At 38.3% G+C, this 24,434-nt stretch overlaps 1 protein-coding gene across 1 annotated transcript in view; it reads left to right on the forward strand.

The window, feature by feature from the left end:
* Positions 1-881: 881 nt before the first annotated feature.
* necab1.S (N-terminal EF-hand calcium binding protein 1 S homeolog) overlaps positions 882-24,434 on the forward strand; it is a 94,273-nt gene continuing 70,720 nt past the window's right edge. Inside the window, exons 1-3 of the mRNA XM_018223812.2 lie at positions 882-988; positions 4,215-4,239; positions 22,031-22,139. Of these exons, the coding sequence (XP_018079301.1) occupies positions 890-988; positions 4,215-4,239; positions 22,031-22,139 (233 nt within the window). The 5' untranslated portion in view covers positions 882-889. The remainder of the gene's footprint in view (positions 989-4,214; positions 4,240-22,030; positions 22,140-24,434) is intronic.

Here is a 24,434-nt window from a genome sequence, read left to right on the forward strand (position 1 = left end):
CCCTTTGACACATGTACCCTTAACAAATGGGATTTTTTGCCAGCAATTTGCTCAACTACAATTACAGGGCATGTAAAGTCATATTTCCATATTTCCTATATATAACCAGTCCTCCTGCAAGTAAGTTCCGTGCATGTGCTACTCTTCCAGTATGAAATTTCCTTTATGTCTGACTTTAGGTATTATGACAGATACAGTACTTGCATTCAAAACTGCAGAGAGTCCGTTTGGGGCTTTATTGTAAATTGTTTTTCGTGTGTAAAAGCAAGTACAGGTCAATGGAAACTATTTATCTAATTAAAGCTGAGTAAATATCTGTAAGGGTCTAGATTATGATGAGACTCTGCTCTGAGTCACCAATAATCTCCCACTAAACCAAGTCCCTGTACTATTCTATTTTCACAAATGAGCTGCAACCTGCTATTTGTACACTAGATGGTGCTGATGGCATTAAATTTGAAAGCAAAGAAAAGAGGTTTGGATTTGTTCTGCAACAGGGAACTGTTACTTTTTTATCCATTGAAACAATGTAACCGGCACTTTCCCTTGAGCTCCATAATGTGCTTTATTGTACAGTAATGCTGTGCTGCCTGTGCTCTTTTTGCTGCTGAGCCAATACATGAGTACTAAGAAGTGAGCTAATGATAATGATAGGGACTCCAGTAAGGCAGGAGAGAGTAAGAGAGGAGGGTTCTACTGAAGATGAGGAGGATGATCACAATTGGGAGGGACTCAAGACAACTGGCTGTGGATTAGCAAATATTACATTGCTGCTGAGACTGAGCCTTTCCAGTTTTGCCGTGCCTCATCCAGGAGCACAAATCACATTCCAGGCAGCAGAAGCCACATTCCAGGACACAGGCAAGAAGCTCTGATAGAGCAGCCAGCCATGGATGGTCAGGAGATGCCTTCACCTTCCCGGACCGACTCCTCCGAGGAGATCAGCTCATCCCTGCACCTAACTAAGGGCATGTCCATCTTCCTGGATGTAAGTGGCTTCTCCTCATTGTTTCTCTTATTCTGCTGCTTCTGTTATTCTGTTACACCAGCCCCAGAGGGAGAGGCAGCCCACACCGATCCAGATAAATCAAACTTTATAAGCAAGGCAACGTAGCTACTGTAAGATTCCAGGCAACCTCTAGGAACTCAGCACATGCAATGGCTGATTCTTTATAAATGTAATATATGAGTGAATTTTCCCCAGGGGATGCAATTAGATGTATGCAGTAGTTTCCTGACACCAGCTTTCTATATACACAGTAGAACCCTGATTTTACATCCCCTGATTTTAGGTTTGTGCTATAGGGGAACAAGAAGGATAATCTGCATGCGTTTGTGCTATGTTATATAATACTGTATATCCATGAATGGGAGTTATACAACACTCTATTATAATAACCATCACACAATGAATTGGTGGGAAAAGTCTACTATTTACTTAGTTAATTGCCTATTGTGGCTTATTATAACCCTATTTGGACTGAATGGAACAATACAATCTAATATCTTTACCTTAACCTGTGCAGCTGGTGCTTCATGGAGTCTTTGACAGTTCTGCAATTCCTTTACATCCCCCCACACACAGACGCACATTTTGCTTGTTGGAATGAATTCGGCATTACAATAGTTATGTAACAGTTACATTTAAAGATGAACGATTCCCATCTTAAGAAAGATTCCAGGGTCAGCCCAGTGGAACTAATGAAAATGAATAATTGCTAAATCAACTATTAGAAGGACAGATTTTAGAATGCTCTATTTGCTATTAGCCTAGTATTTGCCAGACTTTAAAATGGAATTTGCATCACAATTAGTAATTTCATATAAACGGAACTGGGTAAAAAAAATAGTGATAATTAGAGTGACAAAAAGTGTAATCCCAGAAAATCATGAATTCCTGAGCTAAAAATGATGTTATATTATTGTATATTTTTTAAGTTGGTATATACATTTGACAGATTGCAGTTTTGCCTGAAGAGCTGACTGTTTTATGTCAGCAGGGCTGGTTTTATGGTGGGGGCAGAGATGGGGCAAACTCATTACCAAAGAGCGGTAAAGCGGTGCCTCATTTGAAGGATACCACCCTATAAAATATATGTCACCTAAAGTAAGGAAGAAGTACAATGACAAGTTATTGGTAGTGATGGGCGATCTGTTTCAATTCGCCGAAAAATTCATGATACAGCGAAAAAAATTGCAAAACTGCGAAAAATTTGTGAAACGCATTGAAGTCAATGGGCGTCAAAATAATTTTGACGAGCAACATCTTGAATAAGTATCATGTAGAATAAGTAGAATAAGTAGCATGGCAATAGAGCTTCTTGTCTACAGTGAAGGAGTAAAGGCACAAAAATGCAAAACATTCTGTAATGCAATGTACTTTAGTTCTGTTCAGAAAGAGTAGGATGCAATTTAGTGGACAGTAGCATCAACTCCAACTAATCTTATTATACAATATGTGGGGAACCGTCAGAGAATGTAGAGATGTCATGGATTCTTGTAGCATTGGAAAATGTAATCATCTTTTCCCCATCCAAAATAGTTTCAAGGGAGAAAATAATGTTTCCCACATCACTCTCATGCCCACAAGACTTTGTCAGTAAGAACACTGCCATGGGCAAAATCCAGGTTTCTCTGCAAATATATTTACAAGAAAATAAACAGGCCCTGTATTCTATAATGTATTGGTGTATTTATGGTTATCATTGTTTATATCATTTTATGCGTCACTTCAGCTGTTAAACTCCAGTTGCCTTGTTCTGTTGGAAGGATGCTGGCAGTTGTGGGCTAAGATTGCTGGCTATAAACGGGCAGAATGCCATTCCAGATATCACATGCATGTTGCTATTTGCAGCCCATTCACCCATGTAACTGTTCTTCTGTCCATAAATGATAAAGTAGTAATGCATATAGGTACGGTATGTTTCTATTTCTGGTGTTAGTGGAAGGCTAATAGAGATGGGCGAATTTGACCCATTTTGTTTTGCCAAAAATTCGCCGCTGGTGAAATGTTGTCGACGGCCATTAAAGTCTTTTTTTTTTGATGCACAACACCATACAAGTCTATGAGCGTCATTTTCGCGGCGAAACAAGGCGAAAAAATTCGCCCATCCCTAAAGGCTACACATTTCTAAGTTATAAGCTGTATCAGCAAGTGTTCACCTGCCCATAATTGGGCTGATTCTAATTGCAATTAAAGGGCATGTAAAGTCTATAATAGAATAAGGCTAGACATGCTGTATTTTGTGTCCCCCTGCTGTTCATAAGAATGATTGTTTCCCTGCTCAGCAGTTAGGGACCATCTGACAATTCCTATCCACAGCAGTAAATCAAGGGAGAATTTCACTGCATACAGTCAGGTTTCTTATAAAAACGATACACATTTTTTACTTAAAGTATATTGGAGATATATTTTGATTAAAGAAAGTATTTTTTTGCCTTTACATGCCCTTTAAGTAGAATCAGATCATAATTCTAAGGGAAAGTAATAATCAAACTCATGGGTAGATGCCACCAAGCTTAGATGAAAACTGGACAACTCAATCTGCTGGTGATGATCCAGTCACTAGTTTAGTCCGGAAAACCTTTTCCATGGACCTTGATCTCATTCATGAATTTGCATTATTACTAATGGGTTAATGCTGGTGCCAGACCTACAAGGAGATGGGTAGAGAACACTCTGTGAATTATACATAGTAGCTCATTATTATTGTACTCCACGTTCCATAATCATATACAGTACAAAAAGCACAGATTAAGGTATGAATCAGTAATATCACTCACCATAAATAATCCTTTCCCCTCCTCTGCTAAATGCATCATGGTGTCTTTTCCCTTTACCTATTCCATACCATCTCGTCAGCCATCATTCTATTACATACATTAATACGTAAGACTGAGCAGCTGCAGGCTTTACAGATGATATCCTGGTACATGGCAGTGTTCTCTCCAATCAGTGGTTTATGTACTGTATCTAATTGATTATGACAAAATAGGCAATGAGAGGTTGTTCAGTTATTCACTCATGTTCCTGTGCCGTGGAGCTTACAATCTAAACACTCTATCGCACATATACACAATAGTATCAATTTAGTAAGAAGCCAGTGAACCTATGAATATGTTTTTTTGACGGTGGGTGGCACAAATTCTTAGCTTTTGAATGTGCAGTTTATTTATGCATTGATATTAATGAGTGTTCATATTTCTCCCTACAGATTCTGAGAAGAGCCGATAAAAATGGTGAGTCTCCTGTTTTACTGTAGATGAAGTAGAACCGGTAACCTCTGCATCCTCATATTTTCTTCTTTTCGCTCGCCCGTAGTGTTGTCACTTTTGACATAATCTTACAGGTTGCCACGGCAATGCTGCATGGTGTGCACCGATCTTTGCAGAATTTTTTAAAGGTTCTGACACCAGAAGACCTGCAGTAATATGATATAAAGAGAGAGAATCGGTGAATAATCAGAATCTTGCATTGCTGTCACACTATTTCAGGATCCCAACGTATTGCCTAGTATTCAGCAAGGGAAAATATTTGTTTCTATATGTTTAAAATTGAGGTTCTAAAAGGTAATGCGCACTTTGTGCTAAGCCCTACTAATGTGGTAGGACATTACAAATTAAATATTTTACCAAAATATTAACACAAATGATTCCCTAACCTAACCTCAGGTTGATTGCTAATACTTACATAATTACATCGCTAAGTTGGTTTGAAAAAAGTCCACCAAGTTCAATCCAGTGCACACAGCTCTGAATGACAGCAAGTTTGTCTCCCAAAAACTTCATTTAATCAAATGATTCAAATTTCTTAAAGTTATTTCTCTTTTCTCTGTAATAAAAATACAGTGCCTTGTACTTGATTCCAACTAAGATATAATCAATCTTTATTGGTGACAAAACAATCCTATTGGGTTTATATAATATTTAAATGATCTTTTAGTAAACTTAAAGTAGGGTGATATAAATAACAGAAAGATCCCTTATCTATCTATCTATCTATTATCTATCTATCTATTATCTATCTATCTATCTATCTATCTATCTACGGTATCTATCTATTGTCTATCTACAGTATCTATCTATCAATCATCTATCTATCATCTATCTATCCATCTATCTATCTATCAATCATCTATCTATCTATCATCCATCCATCTATCTATCTATCTATCTATCTATCTATCTATCTATCTATCTATCTATCTATCTATCTATCTATCTATCTATCTATCTATCTATCTATCTATCTATCTATGGTATCTATCTATTGTCTAGCTACAGTATCTATCTATCATCTATCTATCTATCTATCTATCTATCTATCTATCTATCTATCTATCTATTGTCTGTCTGTCTGTCTGTCTATCTTGTATCTATCTAAATATATATATTAACTGTAGATCTTGAGACCACAATAGCCTTGTTCAAGAAATTATTCCTGCCCCATTTAATGTCATTAATAGAATCTGTCATCACAGCATCACTTATCAGGGAAATCCCCAACCTCACTGAGTTCACCATGAAAAATCACCTACGCGGGGCACTTGGTTCTCCACTTTAACACTGGGGGGTTATTTACTAAACTCCAAATGCAAAAATCATGAAAAATCCATGATTTTTTTAAATAAAATCGGAATTTTAAGAAATCATGAATTTTTTGGAACTTATTAAACCCCGAGGATGGAAAAGTCAAAATAAGAAAATCTGGCATCTCAGACCTGTCGAGGTTGCATACAAGTCAATGGAAGAAATCGCAATGATTTTTTGATGTGCGCTGGGTTTCGTGCAATACCCCAAAGTTTTTCGTTGTTTTCGGGTGAAAAATCTAAAAAAAATGGTGAAAATAAGATGAAAATTTGAAAAAAATCATTAGAATCGGATGAAAAATACGAAAAAAAAAATCTTGAATATATGATTTTTTCCACAAAGAAAATTTTTGGGAAAATGTAATATTAAATAAGCGTAAAAAAACCTGAGCGGATTTGATCGGAGTTTGTAGCAGAAAATATTGAGATAAATTAGGACTTTGATAATTAACCCCCTGTGTGTCTCTTCCTTTGACAATCTCTGCATAGTCGCTTAACCAGTGGATCCTTTAAGCCCATAGTTTTCTTATTAATATCAATTAAAGTAACAATCTGTGTTCATATTTTATACAAGGGAAATGTTTATTTTGCAAACTCCATATTGGTAGGACCTTGTATTATTTATTATTAACATGTATTTATATAGTGCCAACATATTGCGTAGCACTGTATTAAAAATGGATACTCCTTGAGGGATTTTTGGTTTGGATTATTTTGTTTGGGAAAAGTTTGAGAGTATAGGAAATCACTGTGACATTCCTCCCAAACCTCACGCTTACTATCCAATCCACTGCATTGGGTGCCCCTGTTGTATGACTGTGAAGACAGTATATATTGGGTGCTTATAGTGATTTCTTTGTCAGTCAATAACCTCCAGGTTAAACCTCAGAACAACAGTTTTATTTGGTTTGCAATTCAGCTTGTTCAAGCCAATGGCATGACATGGAAGTGACAAATCAGAATTGATTGGTTTTATGGTTCTATTTTCAATGAATTTTCAGTGAATCTGGGTGGTTTGTACAGAATGAGAATGATATTTTCTATGTTTCCATCATCTCTTATCAGATAATTATGGATCCTGAGTGACTAGAAAATACTACCAGAACTGGTTTTAGGGATAGGGTAAGAAACAGAGGCAGAGGAGAAATACAAGGAGGAAGTGTTAGAAGAGTTACTAGCTCCAATATAGGAAAACAAATGCTTTTATAGGCTACACATTTATTGTTATTGCTACTTTTTATTACCCAACTTTCTATTCAGGCCTCCCCTATTCATATTCCAGTCTCTTGTTCAAATGCCTGGTTGCTAGGGTAATTTGGACCCTAGAAATCAGATAACAGAAACTGCAAACTGGAGAGCTGCTGAATAAAAAGCTAAATAACTCAAAAACCGCAAATAATAAAAAAAGAAAACCAATTGCAAAATGTCTCAGAATATCACTCTATATCCTACTATATCATACTAAAAGTTAACTCAAAGGTGAGTTGCTCCTTTAAGTCTAGTAAGGATTCTAAAGATCTAGGCAGGTGAAGCAGTCATTTGCACGGATGTACTTGCAAACTATGGAAAAACACACACTACCAAAGATTAATTTAGGACACAATGGAAATACAAGTGCTTTGTAAAGATTTTGTTTTAATTCATTTTCCAAAGAAAACTTCAGAAAACGAATCACGCCCAGCACGATTTCCATTTTAGCTGGCGGGAAGGCAGGGGAGGCAGTTCGGGGAGATTAGTCGTCCGAAGAAGAGGAGATTTGTCGCCGGGCGACTAATCTCCCTGAATCTGCCTTAACCTGTTGCCGATTAAATAGAGTGGGAAACACAAGGCTCTTTTTGCTCTTTCCTCCCTCTGCTAGAAAATATTTTTATGGGCTGCAATTGAAAATAAAGGGATACATTTATGGGCACACTCGAACAACTCATAAGAAGTTCCTCACATGTTTCTTGGTGGGAGCTTATTCTTTTTTTTGTCTCTTTAAATGTTTTTATTGTTTTCATATTAAACAAGCAGGATTTCAAACAAAGATCAAAAGCTATCCAATGAGGCACACCTATACGACTTGTTGTGGCCAAATGCACAGAAAGAAAAATAAAATATAGTTTTTAATTGGTGATGCTAAACACTTTACTAGATTACAAACAAGTAAATTACACCAAAACCAACAACCTAATTACGCTCAGTGAATTTATGTAAGATTCTTAACTGTTACAATCATACAAGGAATGAAATGAACACATCAGATTAACCACTATAAAAAAATGATAACTGTAACAAGTCCAGAATACGTGGTTTAAAGCTAGAATCAATTTGGTCCCAGAATATTGACCAAGTTTCAGTAAATCTTTTTAGATGGGGTTCTGCTGATTTAATCCTTATCGCTTCTTGCCAGCAGAGTTGATTTAAAAGGGACTGTATGTCTGGTAAAGAAGGAGTGGATTCAGACAGCCAATTTAAGAACAACAATAATATCTTAGTAGCGGCTGTAAACAACAATATTTGGTTGAGCAATGAATCACTTAGGGGTTTGGGTCGCTCCTTCGGAAGGAGTCCTGGAGAATCCAGATGTAGTAGTGCAAATTTTGGGTTTAATTTAATATGGAGCTTCAATTTGAGATTCAAAAACTTCTCCAAGGTTAACCATACCCTGTTTACATTAGGACAACTCCAAAAGTAGTGAAATGAGTCTACTTTTTGTTGTTTACATTTCAGACAGCAGGGCTGGGAGCGGAGCTTATTCTTGTGATATCCTCATTAAATTAGTCATATTGTCCTCTACTACTACTTATTGCTTCATGGGCTGCATTGGTTAATCAATATCCAGTTTTTGTTGGGCTGAATTCATTAGTGGCTTTTAGGTCCCTATTGATTGATGGCACTAAGCCACAGTTCTTAAAGTTTTTGATCCTGAGTTTTTCTGGATACAATACTTAGGCTAAGGCCACACTAGGCGATAGCGCCGCGATTTGACTCGCGGCGACTTTTCGCCGCGACTTTTAATCCGCAATCGCTGGGGAAACTATTGCGCTGGCGTCTATGGGGAATCGCGACAAATCGCCAGCGTAAAAACACACGCGGCGATCTTTTTTCTATTGTCGCTCGAAAGATCATGCTCATTTACAGAGAAAAGAGCAGTGCTGTTTACTTGCTTTGACTTCGAGAGATTAACACTTTCCTGTAGGATTTGATATTTCATGAATCAGACTAAACATAACGTTCAAACCTCCTCAAATCTTGGTGATTATCAGAAGGATTTGTCTGTATACAATTTGCTCATATGGCCCTTTGGATGCCTCCATACTATAAATACATTTTGTGTGTTTGGATTATGGAATATATGAAGACCTGGAAATACAAACCTGGTGAGAGCAAAGAAGTTACAGCCCCCAATATCAGAGGGTTCCCTTGGGGGTAAAAAGATAAATAACATTTCTAAACATAGAAATAGTTTTGTGTATATACTGTGTATATATATATATATATATATATATCTCTATCTATCTATCTATCTATCTATCTATCTATCTATCTATCTATCTATCTATCTATCTATCTATCTATCTATATATATATTAGGGAAAAGCCTATCCAATTGTTCTAGCTATAAATTTCCCACAGGCTAAAGGTCAAGAAGAGAATACCAAATTCACTGTTTTTTAATTCTCATTAAAAAGGACCACTGTCAATGAAAATAAATCAATTATATATGCTTTTGGTTGGCCTAGTTTTCCATTTTCTTGTATGTGATCACTTTATCTTGCATAGTGAAAACATTTTCATGACTTTCCTCCTACAGTAGGTCAGTAGAATTAAGAGCAGCTTTTGGCCCTCCTTTCTCCCTCTTCTAAATTTACCTGTGCAGTACTCTGGCAAGGTCCTAGTGCTGCTGTGACAAACAGAACTTAAAATACATTATCAGCCAATGTCAAATGTGCCTCAAGAGGTAACTAATTCCTTCCTGACCCCAGTGTCGGACTGGCCTGGAAAAAACCCGGTGGGCCCCGACCCTCGTGGGCCCCCGCCAGGCCAGACCCCTCTACCAATATAAAAATTTTGAAAAAAAAAGTTTTCGGCGATGCGTATTGCCCCTCGTGCAAGCGCACCGAGAAGCGCCGCTCGCGCATTTGCATGGGAGCGTTCGAGCGGCGCATATGCACAGTCATGCCGAGTTCTGCGCATCGCTGTAGGGGGGCGGGGGCCCTGGACCAGCAGTCCCGGTGGGCTCCGGGCCCCCCAGTCCGACCCTGCCTGACCCCCAACATTTCCTGGATTAAGCATTCGGAATTAACATGAATTAATACAATATTTACTCTCATGTTTATACTGTATAACCGTACCAAAACCACAATATAACAGTTCATACAGGAAAACATCCACATTCAGATATTAATAGATAATATTTGAACATAAAGAAGAAAAAACTCCTGATATTTCACAAAATATGCTAAAGGAAGGGGGTATGTTTCTACCTACTCAGAATAAAAGGAAGTGAACTTCCCCTGACATCACATCACTTCCCTCTATCTGCCCCCAGTGCAGATTTCCCCTGCCTTAACACATTCCTTCTCGCCAAATCACAGCTGCATCTGATTCTAACAGTCTTTAAAGGGGAACTATTGCATAAATGAAAATGTAATAGTGTATAAGCTTCAGCATACTGAAATAAGAAACTTTCTAGTTCCCCTTGAAACATAAACCAGTGTAATGTGGCTGCTGAATATCTGGATCCTTTGTCATGTAGCCCCTGCGCCTATAGTTCCAGGGCTTTCCTTATATAGTTACCAGTATGATTTGGTTTCCGAGGGAGGAGTAAATAGTCTTTTAATAGCATAGGCAGAGAAATTAGTTTATTAGGATGATAGTAAGCTCCACTGGGGCAGTGAATGATGTAGAATCTCTACAAAGTGTGTCTGCTCTATATACATATTGATCATTACATCTTTCAATGCATTTTAAAATCATGACTTTAGCTTTACTATACATGAACAGACATGTGGAACTTTCTATAGTGAATTCCAAGCCCCAATCTGTTTTTGTCCTTAATTTCCCTTGGCCCAGTGTATAGGAGAATATCACTTATTAGCATGACTTTATGTTGGTGTGTCTAGTCAAGCATATGTGGGAGAAAACTGCCGAGGATATCTGATGAACATCTACAGAGAGACAGATGGAAATTAGGTTCCCAGGAGTTCTTACATAGGCCTACATACTTCACCAAAGGTTTATTTTAGATTATTACATTAAATAAAAACCATCTGTCACCCAGGAAATATACAGAATGTCAAGGGAAACATGAAACACAATATCGTTTAGCAAGGATGGTTGTTTTATACCATATTATACCCTCAATGCGTCTGATCTTTGCACTTTGCCCACCTTGTCATATCCATGCTGTATGGAGTGCGGTTCTAATGCCTAACGCATAGCCTTTTAGTAGAAAGGGAATATTTTTAGTAGTGTCTTCCATGGGCAAGCATATGAAAAATCCTGAATATCTAATTAATATTATGGTCCTGCAAAATAATAGGCTGTTTTTGCTTCCAATAAGGAATGATTATATCTTAGTTTGGATCCAGTACAAGGTTCTGTTTTATTATTAAAGAGAAAAGGGAAATATTTTTTTCATATTTATAAAAATGATTGTTTGGATAGAATGGAGTTTACGGGAGGCAACCTTTCCATAAGCTTTCTGGATAATGGGTTTCCAAATAACAGATCCCATACCTGTATAAATCTATTGATCCTGCAAACCCTTAAATTAACCCTGATACTATATCAATACCCTAATTTGAACCAATGCAATGGAAAAACGAATTGTTTGGCCTCAATTCTATTACAAGCCTATATTATTTATTCATCAAACATTCAAGCCTTTTGTGGTTTCAATCTACCCAATATGTGTTCCATCACCAGGCCTCTCTTACGTCTTGAAAGATATAAAAAAACATTGGCATAATACTCAACCTGCTGTGGTCCTCAAATCTCGACCCTATGCTCAACCTCGTTTCACTTCTTGATTGACTATGGGGGGCGGCTATATGTTGTAGAATCACTGGCTCACCCTTCCTTCCTACCGTATATTTATGAGCCTCACATAGGGGCAAATTTACTTATGGTCGAATATTGAGGGTTAATTAACCCTCGATATTCGACTGCCGAATGGAAATCCTTCGTCTTCGAATATCGAAGTCGAAGGATTTACCGCAATTCGTTCGTTCGAACGATTAAATCCTTCGAATCGTTCGATTCGAAGGATTTTAATCCATCGATGGAACGATTTTTCTTCGACCCAAAAAAGCTTAAAAAGCCTATGGGGACCTTCCCATAGGCTAACATTGACTTCGGTAGGTTTTAGGTTGCGATCTAGGGGGTCAAAGTTTTTTTTAAAGAGACAGTACTTAGACTATCGAATGGTCGAATTGTCTAACAATTTTTAGTTTGAATCGTTCTATTTGAAGTCGAAGTCGTAGTCGAAGGTCGAAGAAGCCCATTCAATGGTCGAAGTAGCCAAAAAAAACATTCGAAATTCGAAGTTTTTTTTATTCTATTCCTTCACTCGAACTAAGTAAATGGGCCCCATAGTGTCTGAATGCTACCTCGAAGGTAATAAAGTCTCTTATTTTATCTCATAATTCAGATATATTTTATTATTTGTATGAGGAATCCCCAATTCCTCGTATATTTCCTAAATGAATCATATTCCTGTTCATGCTTTCTCACCCTTAATAACTGAAGCAAAGCACTCAAGGTGCTGCTAATGGGATTTGCTGGTTGCGGCAATGCATCAGTAAGTAGAAGGGGTTGCAGAATACGCTGCTCTTTATGTAATTTACTCAGGCAAACCTAATTGAGAGAACATTCCTCCTACAAATAATTAGAGCAGTGCCTTTGGGGATAAGCCCTACAGTGTATCAACGCATCAAGTTAAAGTGATGTTTTTGCTGTTGAACATTTATGTTGTGACTGGCTTCTGTTTTTGTTCCCTGGGATCAAATAAGAACTGAATATATAATATGTTATCTGTGTGGAGAATTAACACATGAGGCATTTTATAAATTAAAAGACAATATTTACATTTGCCAGTGTCATTTTGCTTGCTAGACAATTTTATATTGAAAACTCCAATTTGTTTTGTTTGTGTGTTACATCATTTAGTGATATAATATGGAACATTTATAGGTAATTAATCAGCCAATAAAAATTATATTATAAAGTAAGTCACATCGTCTTGAGCCAGCTCATCCTATTGACTGTATATAAAATATATATATTTGTGTGAGAGATGTTTCCTGTTCATGTTTGGCTTTGAAGCAGAGCAGGTGGCGACAGAAGCTAAACCATCTTATCAGCCTTCATTAAAGAAGAATGACAAGGAGACAAGCTTCCTCAACTTTTAGGACAGACACACACGCCTAGATTTGGGTAGATTTGGTCGCCCGGCGATAAATCACCTCTTCTTCGGGATGACTAATTTCTCTGAACTGCCTCCCGCCAGCTAGAATCCGAATCACCTGCGGGATGGCACTCGGATTGCTTCATTTTTCAAAGTCGCCCGAAGCTTCCTCGTGAGGCAACTCCAGGCGACTCTGGAAAATGAAGCACACCAATTGCCATCCTGCCAGCATTTTAGATTCTACCCGGCAGGAGGCAGTTCGGGGACTTTAGTCGACCCGAAGAAGAGGAGATTTGTCGCTGGGCAACTAATCTCCCCGAATCTGAGCGTGTGTCTCTGCTCCTAGGAAAATTGTAGTAATCTGGGGTTCTGTCAAGATATGGAACCCCTTAGACATGCCCTTTGTATACTCAAGAAATTATGTTTCAGTAATACAGTTTCTTTAGCTCTCATCTCCCTTTGCACTTTCATCTTCAAATTCCTACCTTGCCTATTACAGGCAGTGATGTAACTAGAGTGAGCCAGGCCCCCCTGCAAAAAAATCCTCAGAGGGCCCAGTGCACTCCAATCCCCATCCTCCCATCCACTTTCCATCCCGCCTCTGCCCCACCCACACCCCACCTCTGTCCTACTCATGTCCCACCTCCACCCTGCCCACATCCCACCCCAACTCCTCCCACTCCTGCACGACTTGCTTCCCCCTTCCTCTCTGGTAAGAGAGAGTGGCTGGGGAGGAGGGTTTTTTTTATTAGCTATAGAGGGAGCAGACCCCACAGCCCCCCACCCTGCGACCCCTGCAAGGTCTGTGTCCTCTATAGATATGCGCTGATTACAGGGTGTATAAAAGATGCAGTAGTGAACATTGATATTGAGTTTAAATGTGTCTACATTTATGCAGAGCTTTCTATACCTCTGAAACCAACAAAAAGTTTGATGAAGGGAATGAAAAATTAAATACAGAACCACAATATAGTTGCATTTAACTGCAGACTGATTATATTTAGGATAGGGATTTTACATATTCGCATTGTTTTATGTTATTTTTCTTTAAAGCCTAATACAAAGTAGCCCTGTATGGCCAGCCATGTTCCCAGTGATCCCTGACCATTTCCATTCAGTCACTCACACACCCCTAGGTATATTTTAAGCTAAATATGATTGAAGATATTAATATGGGTTTATTTGTGACAACACACATGCAATCAATATCTGTCAACTAGTCAATACTTGTGTATTATTCCTACGCTTGACTTTTTCGCTTAATGAAAATATATCAAATACAGGTCAGTAGATATTGACTCAATAAAAAAAAATGTCATCTAGCAATCTAGGCTGTCATCGCACAACAATAGTTAATGAAACGCAAGCTTATTGGAAGAAAATCAGATGGCAGGGATTTCGATTTTATTTGTATTTTTTTAAACATTCTGGAGAATACAGCCATTATAAATGTCAAGTATAGGCATTTAAGGTCCTAATCTTGCCCTGATTATGATTCATGACTGCAGTTGTGTATCCCTACCACAACAACAACTTGCTTTGTTTGGTTTCCAGTTGAGTGACACTCAATAATCCCATTTCACTGTAGCACAAATGTTTCGGTGAGATAATCAGTTTTGCTATAATAGAGATATTTCCTAGAAGACAGGTTGAATTATTGAAAAACTCACACGTTTTGTTCTGTGAAAAAAAAATATTTTTCCCACTTATTACTTATAGGTCAGCCACCATTTGGGAAATGCCACATGAAAAACTGCAGATCAGGAAGATCTGCCAATTATATTTCGTAGAAAATAGATGGGAATTGATGGGAAGGCAGAATAAACACAACCATCTTAATGTCTCCATTGATTTTGTTGCGCTTTCATGTCCATATTGCCTTTATTAAGGCATTTGATAAGACTACATTCAATTCAATGACATTTTAGAATTTAAAGAGATAATACTGTATGTGTGTAAGAAAATGACCATGCTCCCTGTGGGGACGCCCCAGCAGCCTCCACTTCCTGTTCTAAATCTGTTTCTTGTCAGATGTTCGGTTTAGATCCTTACCTGTCCCTGACCTTGTCTAGTTTGCTGCCTGTCCTGACTCTTGCCTGGTTTTTGATGTCTCTCTTGGATCACAATTCTGTACTTCGCTTCTGGTGTGTTGACCCCGCCTGTGACCCCGCCTACTCTCTTGCTTCCTGTTTTCGTACTGCTCTGCCTGACTGGTGTTCCACGACCACATTCCCAGTTCCCCGTTCTTGTAAACGTTTGGTTTCCTTGCCTGCCCAGAACTTTCCCCTGATCCTTTCACTTGAAGTTCATTCGAGTAGTGGAGGGTAGGGATGTAGCGAACAGTTCGCCTGCGAACTTGTTCGCGCGAACTTCGACCGTTCGCGTCCGCCTAATGTTCGCGAACGTTTGGGAACGCAATTTGAGTTCGCGACCATTCGACCGCTAAAATCGAACGATTTCCATTCGTTCGAACGATTAAAATCCCTCGACCGTTCGATTCGAATGAAAATCCTTCGATCGAACGATGAAAATCCTTCAAACGTTCGAATGGAACGAAAAATCCTTCGAACGTTCGAATCGAATGATTTTGCGGGTGTTCGAAGCTCGCGAACGGTTCGCTAACATAAAAAACCCTTTGCACCTTACTCGACAGTTGGATAGCGATTGTGAATTGTATCATTCACGCAGTGTTTGTAATAAAACTTCTTAATAAGAAAAAAATCTCCAAAATTTGACACCACCTTCAAGCAGGTGTTAAAGGCTCGCAATGAGCAATTCAGATTCACAATGCAATAAAAGCTTAATGAAGAATATTACATTGTGACATGCAAATTTTTATTCCAAAATTGGTTCTCTTTGTGAATGTTATTACATTTCACCCATTGTGTCTTAAAGGAAATAAAACTAAAATATTGGGCTAATATTGCTGTATTTTATATACAGGTATGGGATCTGTTATCCAGAATGCTCGGACCTAGGGGTTTCTGGAAAATGGATCTTTCCTTATTTGGATCTTCATACAAAGTCTACTAGAAAATCATGTAAACATTAAATAAACCCCATCGGCTGGTTTTGCTTCCAAAAAGGATTAATTATATCTTAGTTTGGATCAAGTACAAGGTACTGTTTTATTATTACAGAGAAAAAGGAAATCATTTTTAAAAATTTTAATTATTTGGATAAAATGGAGTCTATGGGAGACGGCCATTCAACAATTCTGAACGTTCTGGATAACGGGTTTCCAGATAAAGGATCCCTTAGTAAACTTGCTGTATGAGCCTAGAGGCTTATAACAGTAATGCTTTTAATTTTGTCTACAGGAGCTCCCCATCTTTGATCTTGTTAGGCCATTTTGGTTTGTCAGTGACAGTATTACAGTATATTGTGAGTCAAGGAACTTGGGGAGCTACTGGGTGGCATCTTCTGAAGCACAGATACTCTAAAAGGTCTGCTAGTGACCTTGGGCTACTACAGAAGCCTATATGAGGGGTTAATTACTATGTGAAAGACAGGGTGCAAAGTGCAATAATGGGCTATGTTTTAACACTTTGCACCCTGCCTTCTACCTTCCTGGAGATCTCTGTGCCATCTATGTGCCACCAATAGTGATGGGCGAATTTGCGCCGTTTCGCTTCGCCGGAAAATTCGCAAATTTTGCGAGAAATTCGCGAAACAGCGAAAATTTCACAAAACGGCGCCGGCATCTCGTTTTTGACGCCGGTGTCCGTTTTTTGACGCCGGCGGCTGTTTTTGACGCCGGTGTCCGTTTTTTGACGCCGGCGGCCGTTTTTGATGCCGGTGAATTGTATCGGGCAAATTTTCACGGGCGTTTAGCGAATTTATTCGCGCCTGGCTAATAAATTCGCCATCACTAGCCACCAACATAAATACAGCAGAGCCAGATTTCAGCAGCATGGTATTCATGGTGAGGGGCAGGTAGATGTAATCCTTTTTTTGCCCCTACCTGTGCACTAACTTGTGCTTCTGTTGCACTTTCATTCATTTCTGTCACTCTGAGGTCTCTCCAAATGACCCCTATGGATTAAAATGTCCAGAATTCTTTGTTTAGCTATAGTTCTTCTGGCATGTAAAGTCTAAAATAGAATAAGGCTAGAAATGCTGTATTTTGTATACTAAATATAAACATGAACTTACTGCACCACAAGCCTAATCAAACAAATAATTTATGCTTTCAAAGTTGGCTACAGGGGGTCACCATCTTGTACCTTTGTTAAACATCTTTGCAAGACTAAGACTGTGCACATGCTCAGTGTGGTCTGGGCTGCTTAGGGATCGTCATAAACAAAGCTGCTTGAGTTCTGCATGGCTGGGAAGTAAGGCGGGGGCTCCCCCTGCTGTTCATAAGTATGATTGTTTCCCTGCTCAGCAGTTAGGGACCGTCTGACAATTCCTATCCACAGCAGTAAATGAAGGGAGAATTTCTTCATACAGTCAGATTTCTTATAAAAACAGTACACATTTTTTAATTAAAGTATATTGGAGATAGGTTTTATTTTTTTGCATTTACATGCCCTTTAATAACTCTCTTATAATTTAGCCATTGGCCTTGTCCAGCTGTCAGTGTTCTTCTTAACAGAATGGAAACATCTACAAATGTTTGCAGTTAATTTGTACATAGCTCTGCTTGGTGTGACTGTGCTGCATATACCGTTATTCCAAAATGGCAATTTCCTTTTGCATTTATAAAACCATAACAGCTTTACATGCAGAGGAGGTGATCAGTGTTCATACCCTGGCCATGTAATCCTGAGATTACTACTCTCCAGGAACAACCCTTCATCAAAAGGGAGATTTATTTCCACTAAGGATGTGGGAAACATTTCTGATTTATTTGTAATCTATACAAATCATAGTGATTCACAAAACTATCAGAAGGATAACCAGAACCCTTTGAACAACACCTTGGAATTTACCACTTATTCATTCACTTATTCATTAAAGAGATGTATTCGAGATCAGAAAATATTTAGTATGTACGAAAGTATTGTGATAAATGTATGGGATCCATTATCTGGAAACCCTTTATCCAAAAAGCTCTAAATTGTGTAAAGGCCATCTCCCACAGACTACATTTTATCCAAACTCAGATATAATTAATCCTTATTGGAAGCAGAATCAGCCTAGTGGGTTTGTTTGTTTATATGATTTTCTAGTAGACTTAAGGTATGAATATTCAAATTATGGAAATATCTGTTATCCATAAAATCCCTGGTCCTGAGCATTCTAGATAACAGGTCCCACACATGTACAGTAAAGATGCTCAATGCACAGGAATCTTTGCTCTAACTTGATAGGTAGCTTTAGCTGTTTATACAGTAGTTTCTGACCAATGTGCATTTTGGGAGGCTAATTAAAGGGAAAGCTCTCCAGTAGCATTTCATTATAAGTCAATAGATGATAGATGAGATGGCATTCCACAGCCTACATAATAGCTTACCTATGACTAATACTTATGCCATAGGTTATGAAGAGCTTATTAGTGTGTTACAAGCTGATTTTATTAGACAAACCATCAGACAATCAGCTGTAGAGCCAACAGGTTGCCATTCATAAACTCTCAATTACCAGATGTTCCACACCTAGGCTTGACCGTGTAAATCTTTGTTGAAAGTTCAGAATGCTACCATATAACACAAGATCATTGATTTAATTACTACCGAGCCACAATTTTAAATCATAATTTTAAATCTCAGACCTGCTGAGGTTGTGTAGAAGTCAATGGGAGAAGTCAAAAAGATATCCTCATCTGCACTAGGTTTTGTGCAATAATACAAAGAATTTGTGGCTTCTAGGGCAGAAAATCCCAAAAATTTTAGCTTTTTCATGTATTGAGAAATAAGGGGAAATAACCCGTGCGGATTTGGTCAGAGTATATTTCAGAAAATAATGAGATACATTCGTATTTTGATAAATAAACACCTAAATGTATGCATTGTTAGTTATGTTTTAGCAGCTAAAACTGTGGATCTCTGATTAGCACAGTCCTCCAAATAAATGAGGATGTTCAAAATATTTCCTCTGTTCTGATTGCCTGGCCTAGTTTCCTAAAAAGATGATCTAATTGCTGGCTACTTACTGGTTTAAGCCTTTAATTAGTTTCGAAGCAAACACAAAACATTTAAATTTGGCATTTATGTGGAAAACATTTGTATGAGCATTGGAAACGAATAAATAACCTGTACAGGTATATGAATTTTGATATTACGTCTGAAAAATAAATTATTGGGTAGCATGGAGGAGAATAATAGCTGTGATGGCCAGTTTGATATAATGCTAGTGATGGGCGAATTTGCGCCGTTTTTCGCGAAACGGCGCCGGCGTCTAGCTTCTGATGCCGGCGCCCGTTTTTGACGCCGGCGGCAAAATTTTTTGACGCTGGCGAATTTTTGCAGGCGTTTTGCGAATTTATTTGCAGGCGGCGAATTGCGCGAATTCGCCGCAAATTCGTGCCTGGCGAATAAATTCGCCCATCACTATATATTGCCTATATTTTTAAAATGATATCAGTTTAAAAATTTTATGGAAAAATATAGCAAGAATCCTTTCTGACTATTTCTAAGTCTCTAGAAATCCTAGAAAAATTCTCAAGCAGCCCAGGTTGACAGGAACAATGAAAACACTTTGATTGCTTCATTGATTGCCTTACTCTCTTTTGAATGGATCAGGTGAAGATAATCTCACAATTGAGCAGGAACGTGTCTATTTGATGAGTGTTTTCACACTTTATTCATCCACTGTGCAAGGTATTGAGGTTGCATAGAAAGAATAGATGATAGATAGATAGATGATAGATAGATAGATGATAGATAGAGGATAGATAGATAGCTAGATAGCTAGATAGCTAGATAGATAGATAGATAGATAGATGATAGATGATAGATAGATAGCTAGATAGCTAGATAGCTAGATAGATAGATAGATAGATAGATAGATGATAGATGATAGATAGATAGATAGATAGATAGAGCTCCCTGCCTCCCTTCCTTTTTAACCTCCAAATACTTCTGATTAGTTTAAATTTTATGTTTCTAAATACTAGATGAATGTTTTTTATTTGTGCTCACACAATTACCACTTTCTGTTCTCATTTAATCTCCACCACCACCACGGGGCCCCTGAATCATTATTTTTAACGACTGTTTGCAAAAACACTATTTACCCAAAAAGGCTAATATTTATTAATGGTTGTAGTAGGGGATTTGTAATTAGTGCTGCTAATTGAATCTTCCAGTGATTGATGAAGTTGTGTTGTCAATCAATGTCTTGTGATTCAAGTGTCTTTTGTCGCAATTGGATTATATTTTGGGTTTTCACAAATAACTTTCCAGAATATTTTGAATAAATTTGATAAGACATCAATGTTATCATATATTGAACTAGAGGTTCTGTTATCTCTTTAGTTCAGATCTACTGAGATACCCTAAAAATAGAAGCAGAATTGCATTTGCTTCCTGACTTCTCAAATGGATGGAGACTCCATGGAATGCAGGGAAATATCACACAATGGACAAACCTAAAATACTCACAATCGGTCAATGCAGCATTCATATACTGTATAGTTGCTTTGATTACCTAACCAAGGAAATTCTAGATTAGTATTTTGATAGACCTCTGAGACATTATTGGAGGAAATTGCAACACATTTTTTCAAATAAACGTGCCCCTTATTGGGTTGGGGGTTATCATCTGACTTAGATGTACATAAGGCTGCACTAGTTTGTTTAGTTCAGAACTTACTTACAAGATCATTGCAAAGAACTGAGCCTTCAGCCAATAAAATCTCTTGAGGTCTGTACCTAACTTGGTCTCCTGGCTCCACTATATGTATACATTTATATTTTTGCCCTTACAAACAGCATGCTGTTAGTTTTAGTAGTGCAGATAGTGCTGAATTTTATACTGCCTCTATTTTCCTTGATTTTGGTGGTGTTTACATGGATCATTGCACTTCCCAGCAGGCAAGCTAATGTCAAACCTACAATAGAAATCTGCCAGTTCTTTATTCTGTTTCAGTTTTGCAATAGACTTAAGTGATATCTTCTTTCACTGAACACACTGTATGGATAATGATGAGCGAATCTGCCCCGTTTCACGTTGTCAAACATTTGCGAAACTGCTAAAAACTTTGAGAAATAGCAAAAAATTTGGAAAACAAATTAAAGTCAAGGCAACAATTTTTTACGTGCTTAACTTTTTTTTCTCACTCAAAATGCATGGGTGTTTTTTCTTATGCTGACTTCTTTATCCCAGTGAAATTCTCGTCTTCGCAACTTTTTTGTCGCAGCAAATTTCTTGCCGCAGTTTCGCTGAAAAATTTGCAGATGGCAGAAAACGGAATTTCACAGGGACTCACATGGCGAATTACTTCGCAGCAAATTTTTCCTGCAGCTTCGTGAAAAAATGTGCACATGGCAAAATATAGAATTTTACAGCCAATCCAAACCTGGCGAAAAAATGTGGTCATCATTAAATATGGATGAATATCCTGCACCTGCACTGACAATTGATTATACAAATGGAACTGGCATATTACTGCATCTATGTACAGCAGTGGTCCCCAACCAGTAGCTCGTGAGCAACATGTTGCTCTCCAACCCCTTGGATCTTGCTCCCAGTGGCCTTAAAGCAGGTTTTTTCATATTCCAGGCTTGGTGACCTGGAGGAGAAGTTTTGGCTGCATAAATACCAGGTGCACTGCCAAACAGAGCCTCAATGTAGGTTGACAATCCACATAGGGGCTACCAAATGGCCAATCACAGCCCTTATTTGGCACCCCAAGAACATTTTTCATGCTAGTGTTGCTCCCCAACTCACGGGTTCAAAAGGTTGTGGATCCCTGATGTACAGTATTTAAAAAAAACATGAATTCTAAAGGGTCTTTCTGCAAACAGTATAAATCTCACTGTATTATATTGTATGGCTTTAAGTTCCTGACTCCAGCCAAGGACATTGTGTGAGTTACTACATTGAAGAAGAAAAAAATACATACAGCTTTTCCTAATTACATGTCTTTTTGTTCTGATTACAGATGATGGGAAGCTATCCTTTGAAGAATTCAAGGCTTACTTTTCTGATGGTATTCTCAGTGCTGATGAATTAAGTGAGCTTTTTCACAAGATTGATACCCACAAAACTGAGTAAGAAATACCTTGATCTTTAAAGTATTGTGTTATTTTATTCTCATTAGAAAGAACAAAGAACACTTTGTGTGCAGCCATTTTCCTTTCCTTTGATATACACATGAATAAATAATATAAACCTTAATATAAAACAGGTATTATCTGGAATGCTTCCAATCTGTGTTTTCCTAAATACGGGAGCTGATTTACTGTATGACTGTAAGTACAGTTACCGGTAACAACCAATTATTAAAGTGCTTATAAAGTGAAGACATAGCTGTACAACAATTGGTTCACACATGAGGAAATTCAAAAGATAAGCAAAGGTCCGGGGCCAGATGGTATTCATCCCAGGGTACTTAGCGAGCCTAGCTCTGTGATTGCCAAATGTCTGTACTTAATTTTTCAGGATTTATTGAGGTCTGGCATGGTGCAGATAGACTGGCAAATTGCTAATGTGGTGCCACTTTTCAAACAGGGATCCCATTCTCAGCCTCAAAACTATAGGCCAGTTTGTCTGATGTCAGTGGTAGGAAAGCTTTTACAAAAGGGTTGATAAAGGATAAGATACTGGACATAATAGCAAATCACAATACTATGAGTTTGGGCCAGCATGGTTTAATGCATAATAGATCCGGACTAACTTAATTTCTTTTTATGAGAAGGTAAGTAGAGACCTCGATTATGGGATGGCAGTGGATGTGATTTACTTAGACTTTGCTAAAGCAGGACATTATAGACAAATAGCAAGGGATCTTTTTACCCATAAAGGTAAAAGAAGAAAATAATTTTCATTTGAAGCAAAGTAGGTGGTTCTTCACAGTCAGGACAGTGAGGTTGTGGAATGCACTGCCGGGTGATGTTGTGATGCTGATTCAGTTAATGACTATAAGAATGGCTTGGATGGTTTCTAGGACAGACATATTATCAAAGGCTATTGTGATACTAAACTCTATAGTTAGTATAGATATGGGTGTGTATAATTTATGTGAAAGTATGGAGGGGTGGATGCTGGGTTTTATTTGGAGGGGCTGAACTTGATGGACTTTGTCTTTTTTCAATTTAACTATGTAACTATGTAAGTGAGAAAGTTAAAACAAAGAACATATGGTTGCTATTGCATATTAAGGTGGCCATACACGGAGAGATCCGCTCATTTGGCGATGTCACCAAACGAGCGGATCTCTCCCCGATATGCCCACCTTGAGGTGGCCAATATCGGGCTGATCCGATTGTGGGCCCTAGGGCCCAATGATCGGATCCTAACGGTGGCTTTACGGGCTTTACGAGTGGTCGGATTGAGGGACCGCAACAACGAACATATGTGGCCGTGATCCGACGGGATTTTTAGTCCCATCCGATCGAGATCTGGCTGACGTTCAGGCAGATCTCGATCGGGGGGGCCCCATACACGGCCAACTCGGTCTGTCGGCAGCTTTTACCGGCCCGTGTTGTGTATGGCCACCTTTAGAGTTTGTGTTATTTGGGGCACCATCACTAAAACTATTCCCTCAAATTTGTTTGTATTGTATTTTCAGTAGTATCATCTATTATATACATAGCGTGTGTAAAACAAAATTCACTGGAAAAAGTGTGAGAATGCCATATTTTCTGCCGTTATTTTAAACTGCTGCAAACTTTTGTAAGTAAGTTTCAGTGGAAGTTGCTCAAAGAAAAAGCAGGTAAGAAAAAACTACGCCGTTTTTTGTGCGGCAAATTTTTCTGCCATTTTTTACACCACATAAAGAATCTGGCCCTTACTTTTCATCATTCCCATCAGTCCCTATCCAAGTGGAGCTTACAATCCAGAAGCCATTTATACTGAGGTCAATTGTATCAGAAGCCATTTAAACTGCCTGTTTGTTTTTTGATTATTCAGAAGCCAATCCACACAGACATGGGGATAAAAAACACCTAGGCTAGCAGATAGTGCCAAGGCCAGAATCAAACTCAGGAGCTAATGCTGCAGGGCAGAAGTACTACCCACTGAGCCACTGTTCCACAGTGTATGGGTGGATGTTGTTCAGGCAAGGCTTTAGGAAGAGGGAACTGTTCCCATGCATAAAATAATCACATAAGATGCACTCACCTTTGTGTAGGAGCAGATGGAAGAAAAGATGTGAGATCTCATGCTAAACCCCATTCTTGCTTGTGCAGTTACTGTGTATTTGCTTTATAAAGAAAAGTAAACACATTCTGTACATCATTTACTGTAGATCAGGGGATACAGAAGAAGGCAACACTTGATATGGGCAGAAGATACTATAGTTTTTTAAATTTCCCATGAGCCAATCCCCAGTTCTCCGGACTTGA

The sequence above is a fragment of the Xenopus laevis genome, chromosome 6S, assembly GCF_017654675.1.
Source record: "Xenopus laevis strain J_2021 chromosome 6S, Xenopus_laevis_v10.1, whole genome shotgun sequence".
NCBI classification, from domain to species: Eukaryota; Metazoa; Chordata; class Amphibia; order Anura; family Pipidae; genus Xenopus; species Xenopus laevis.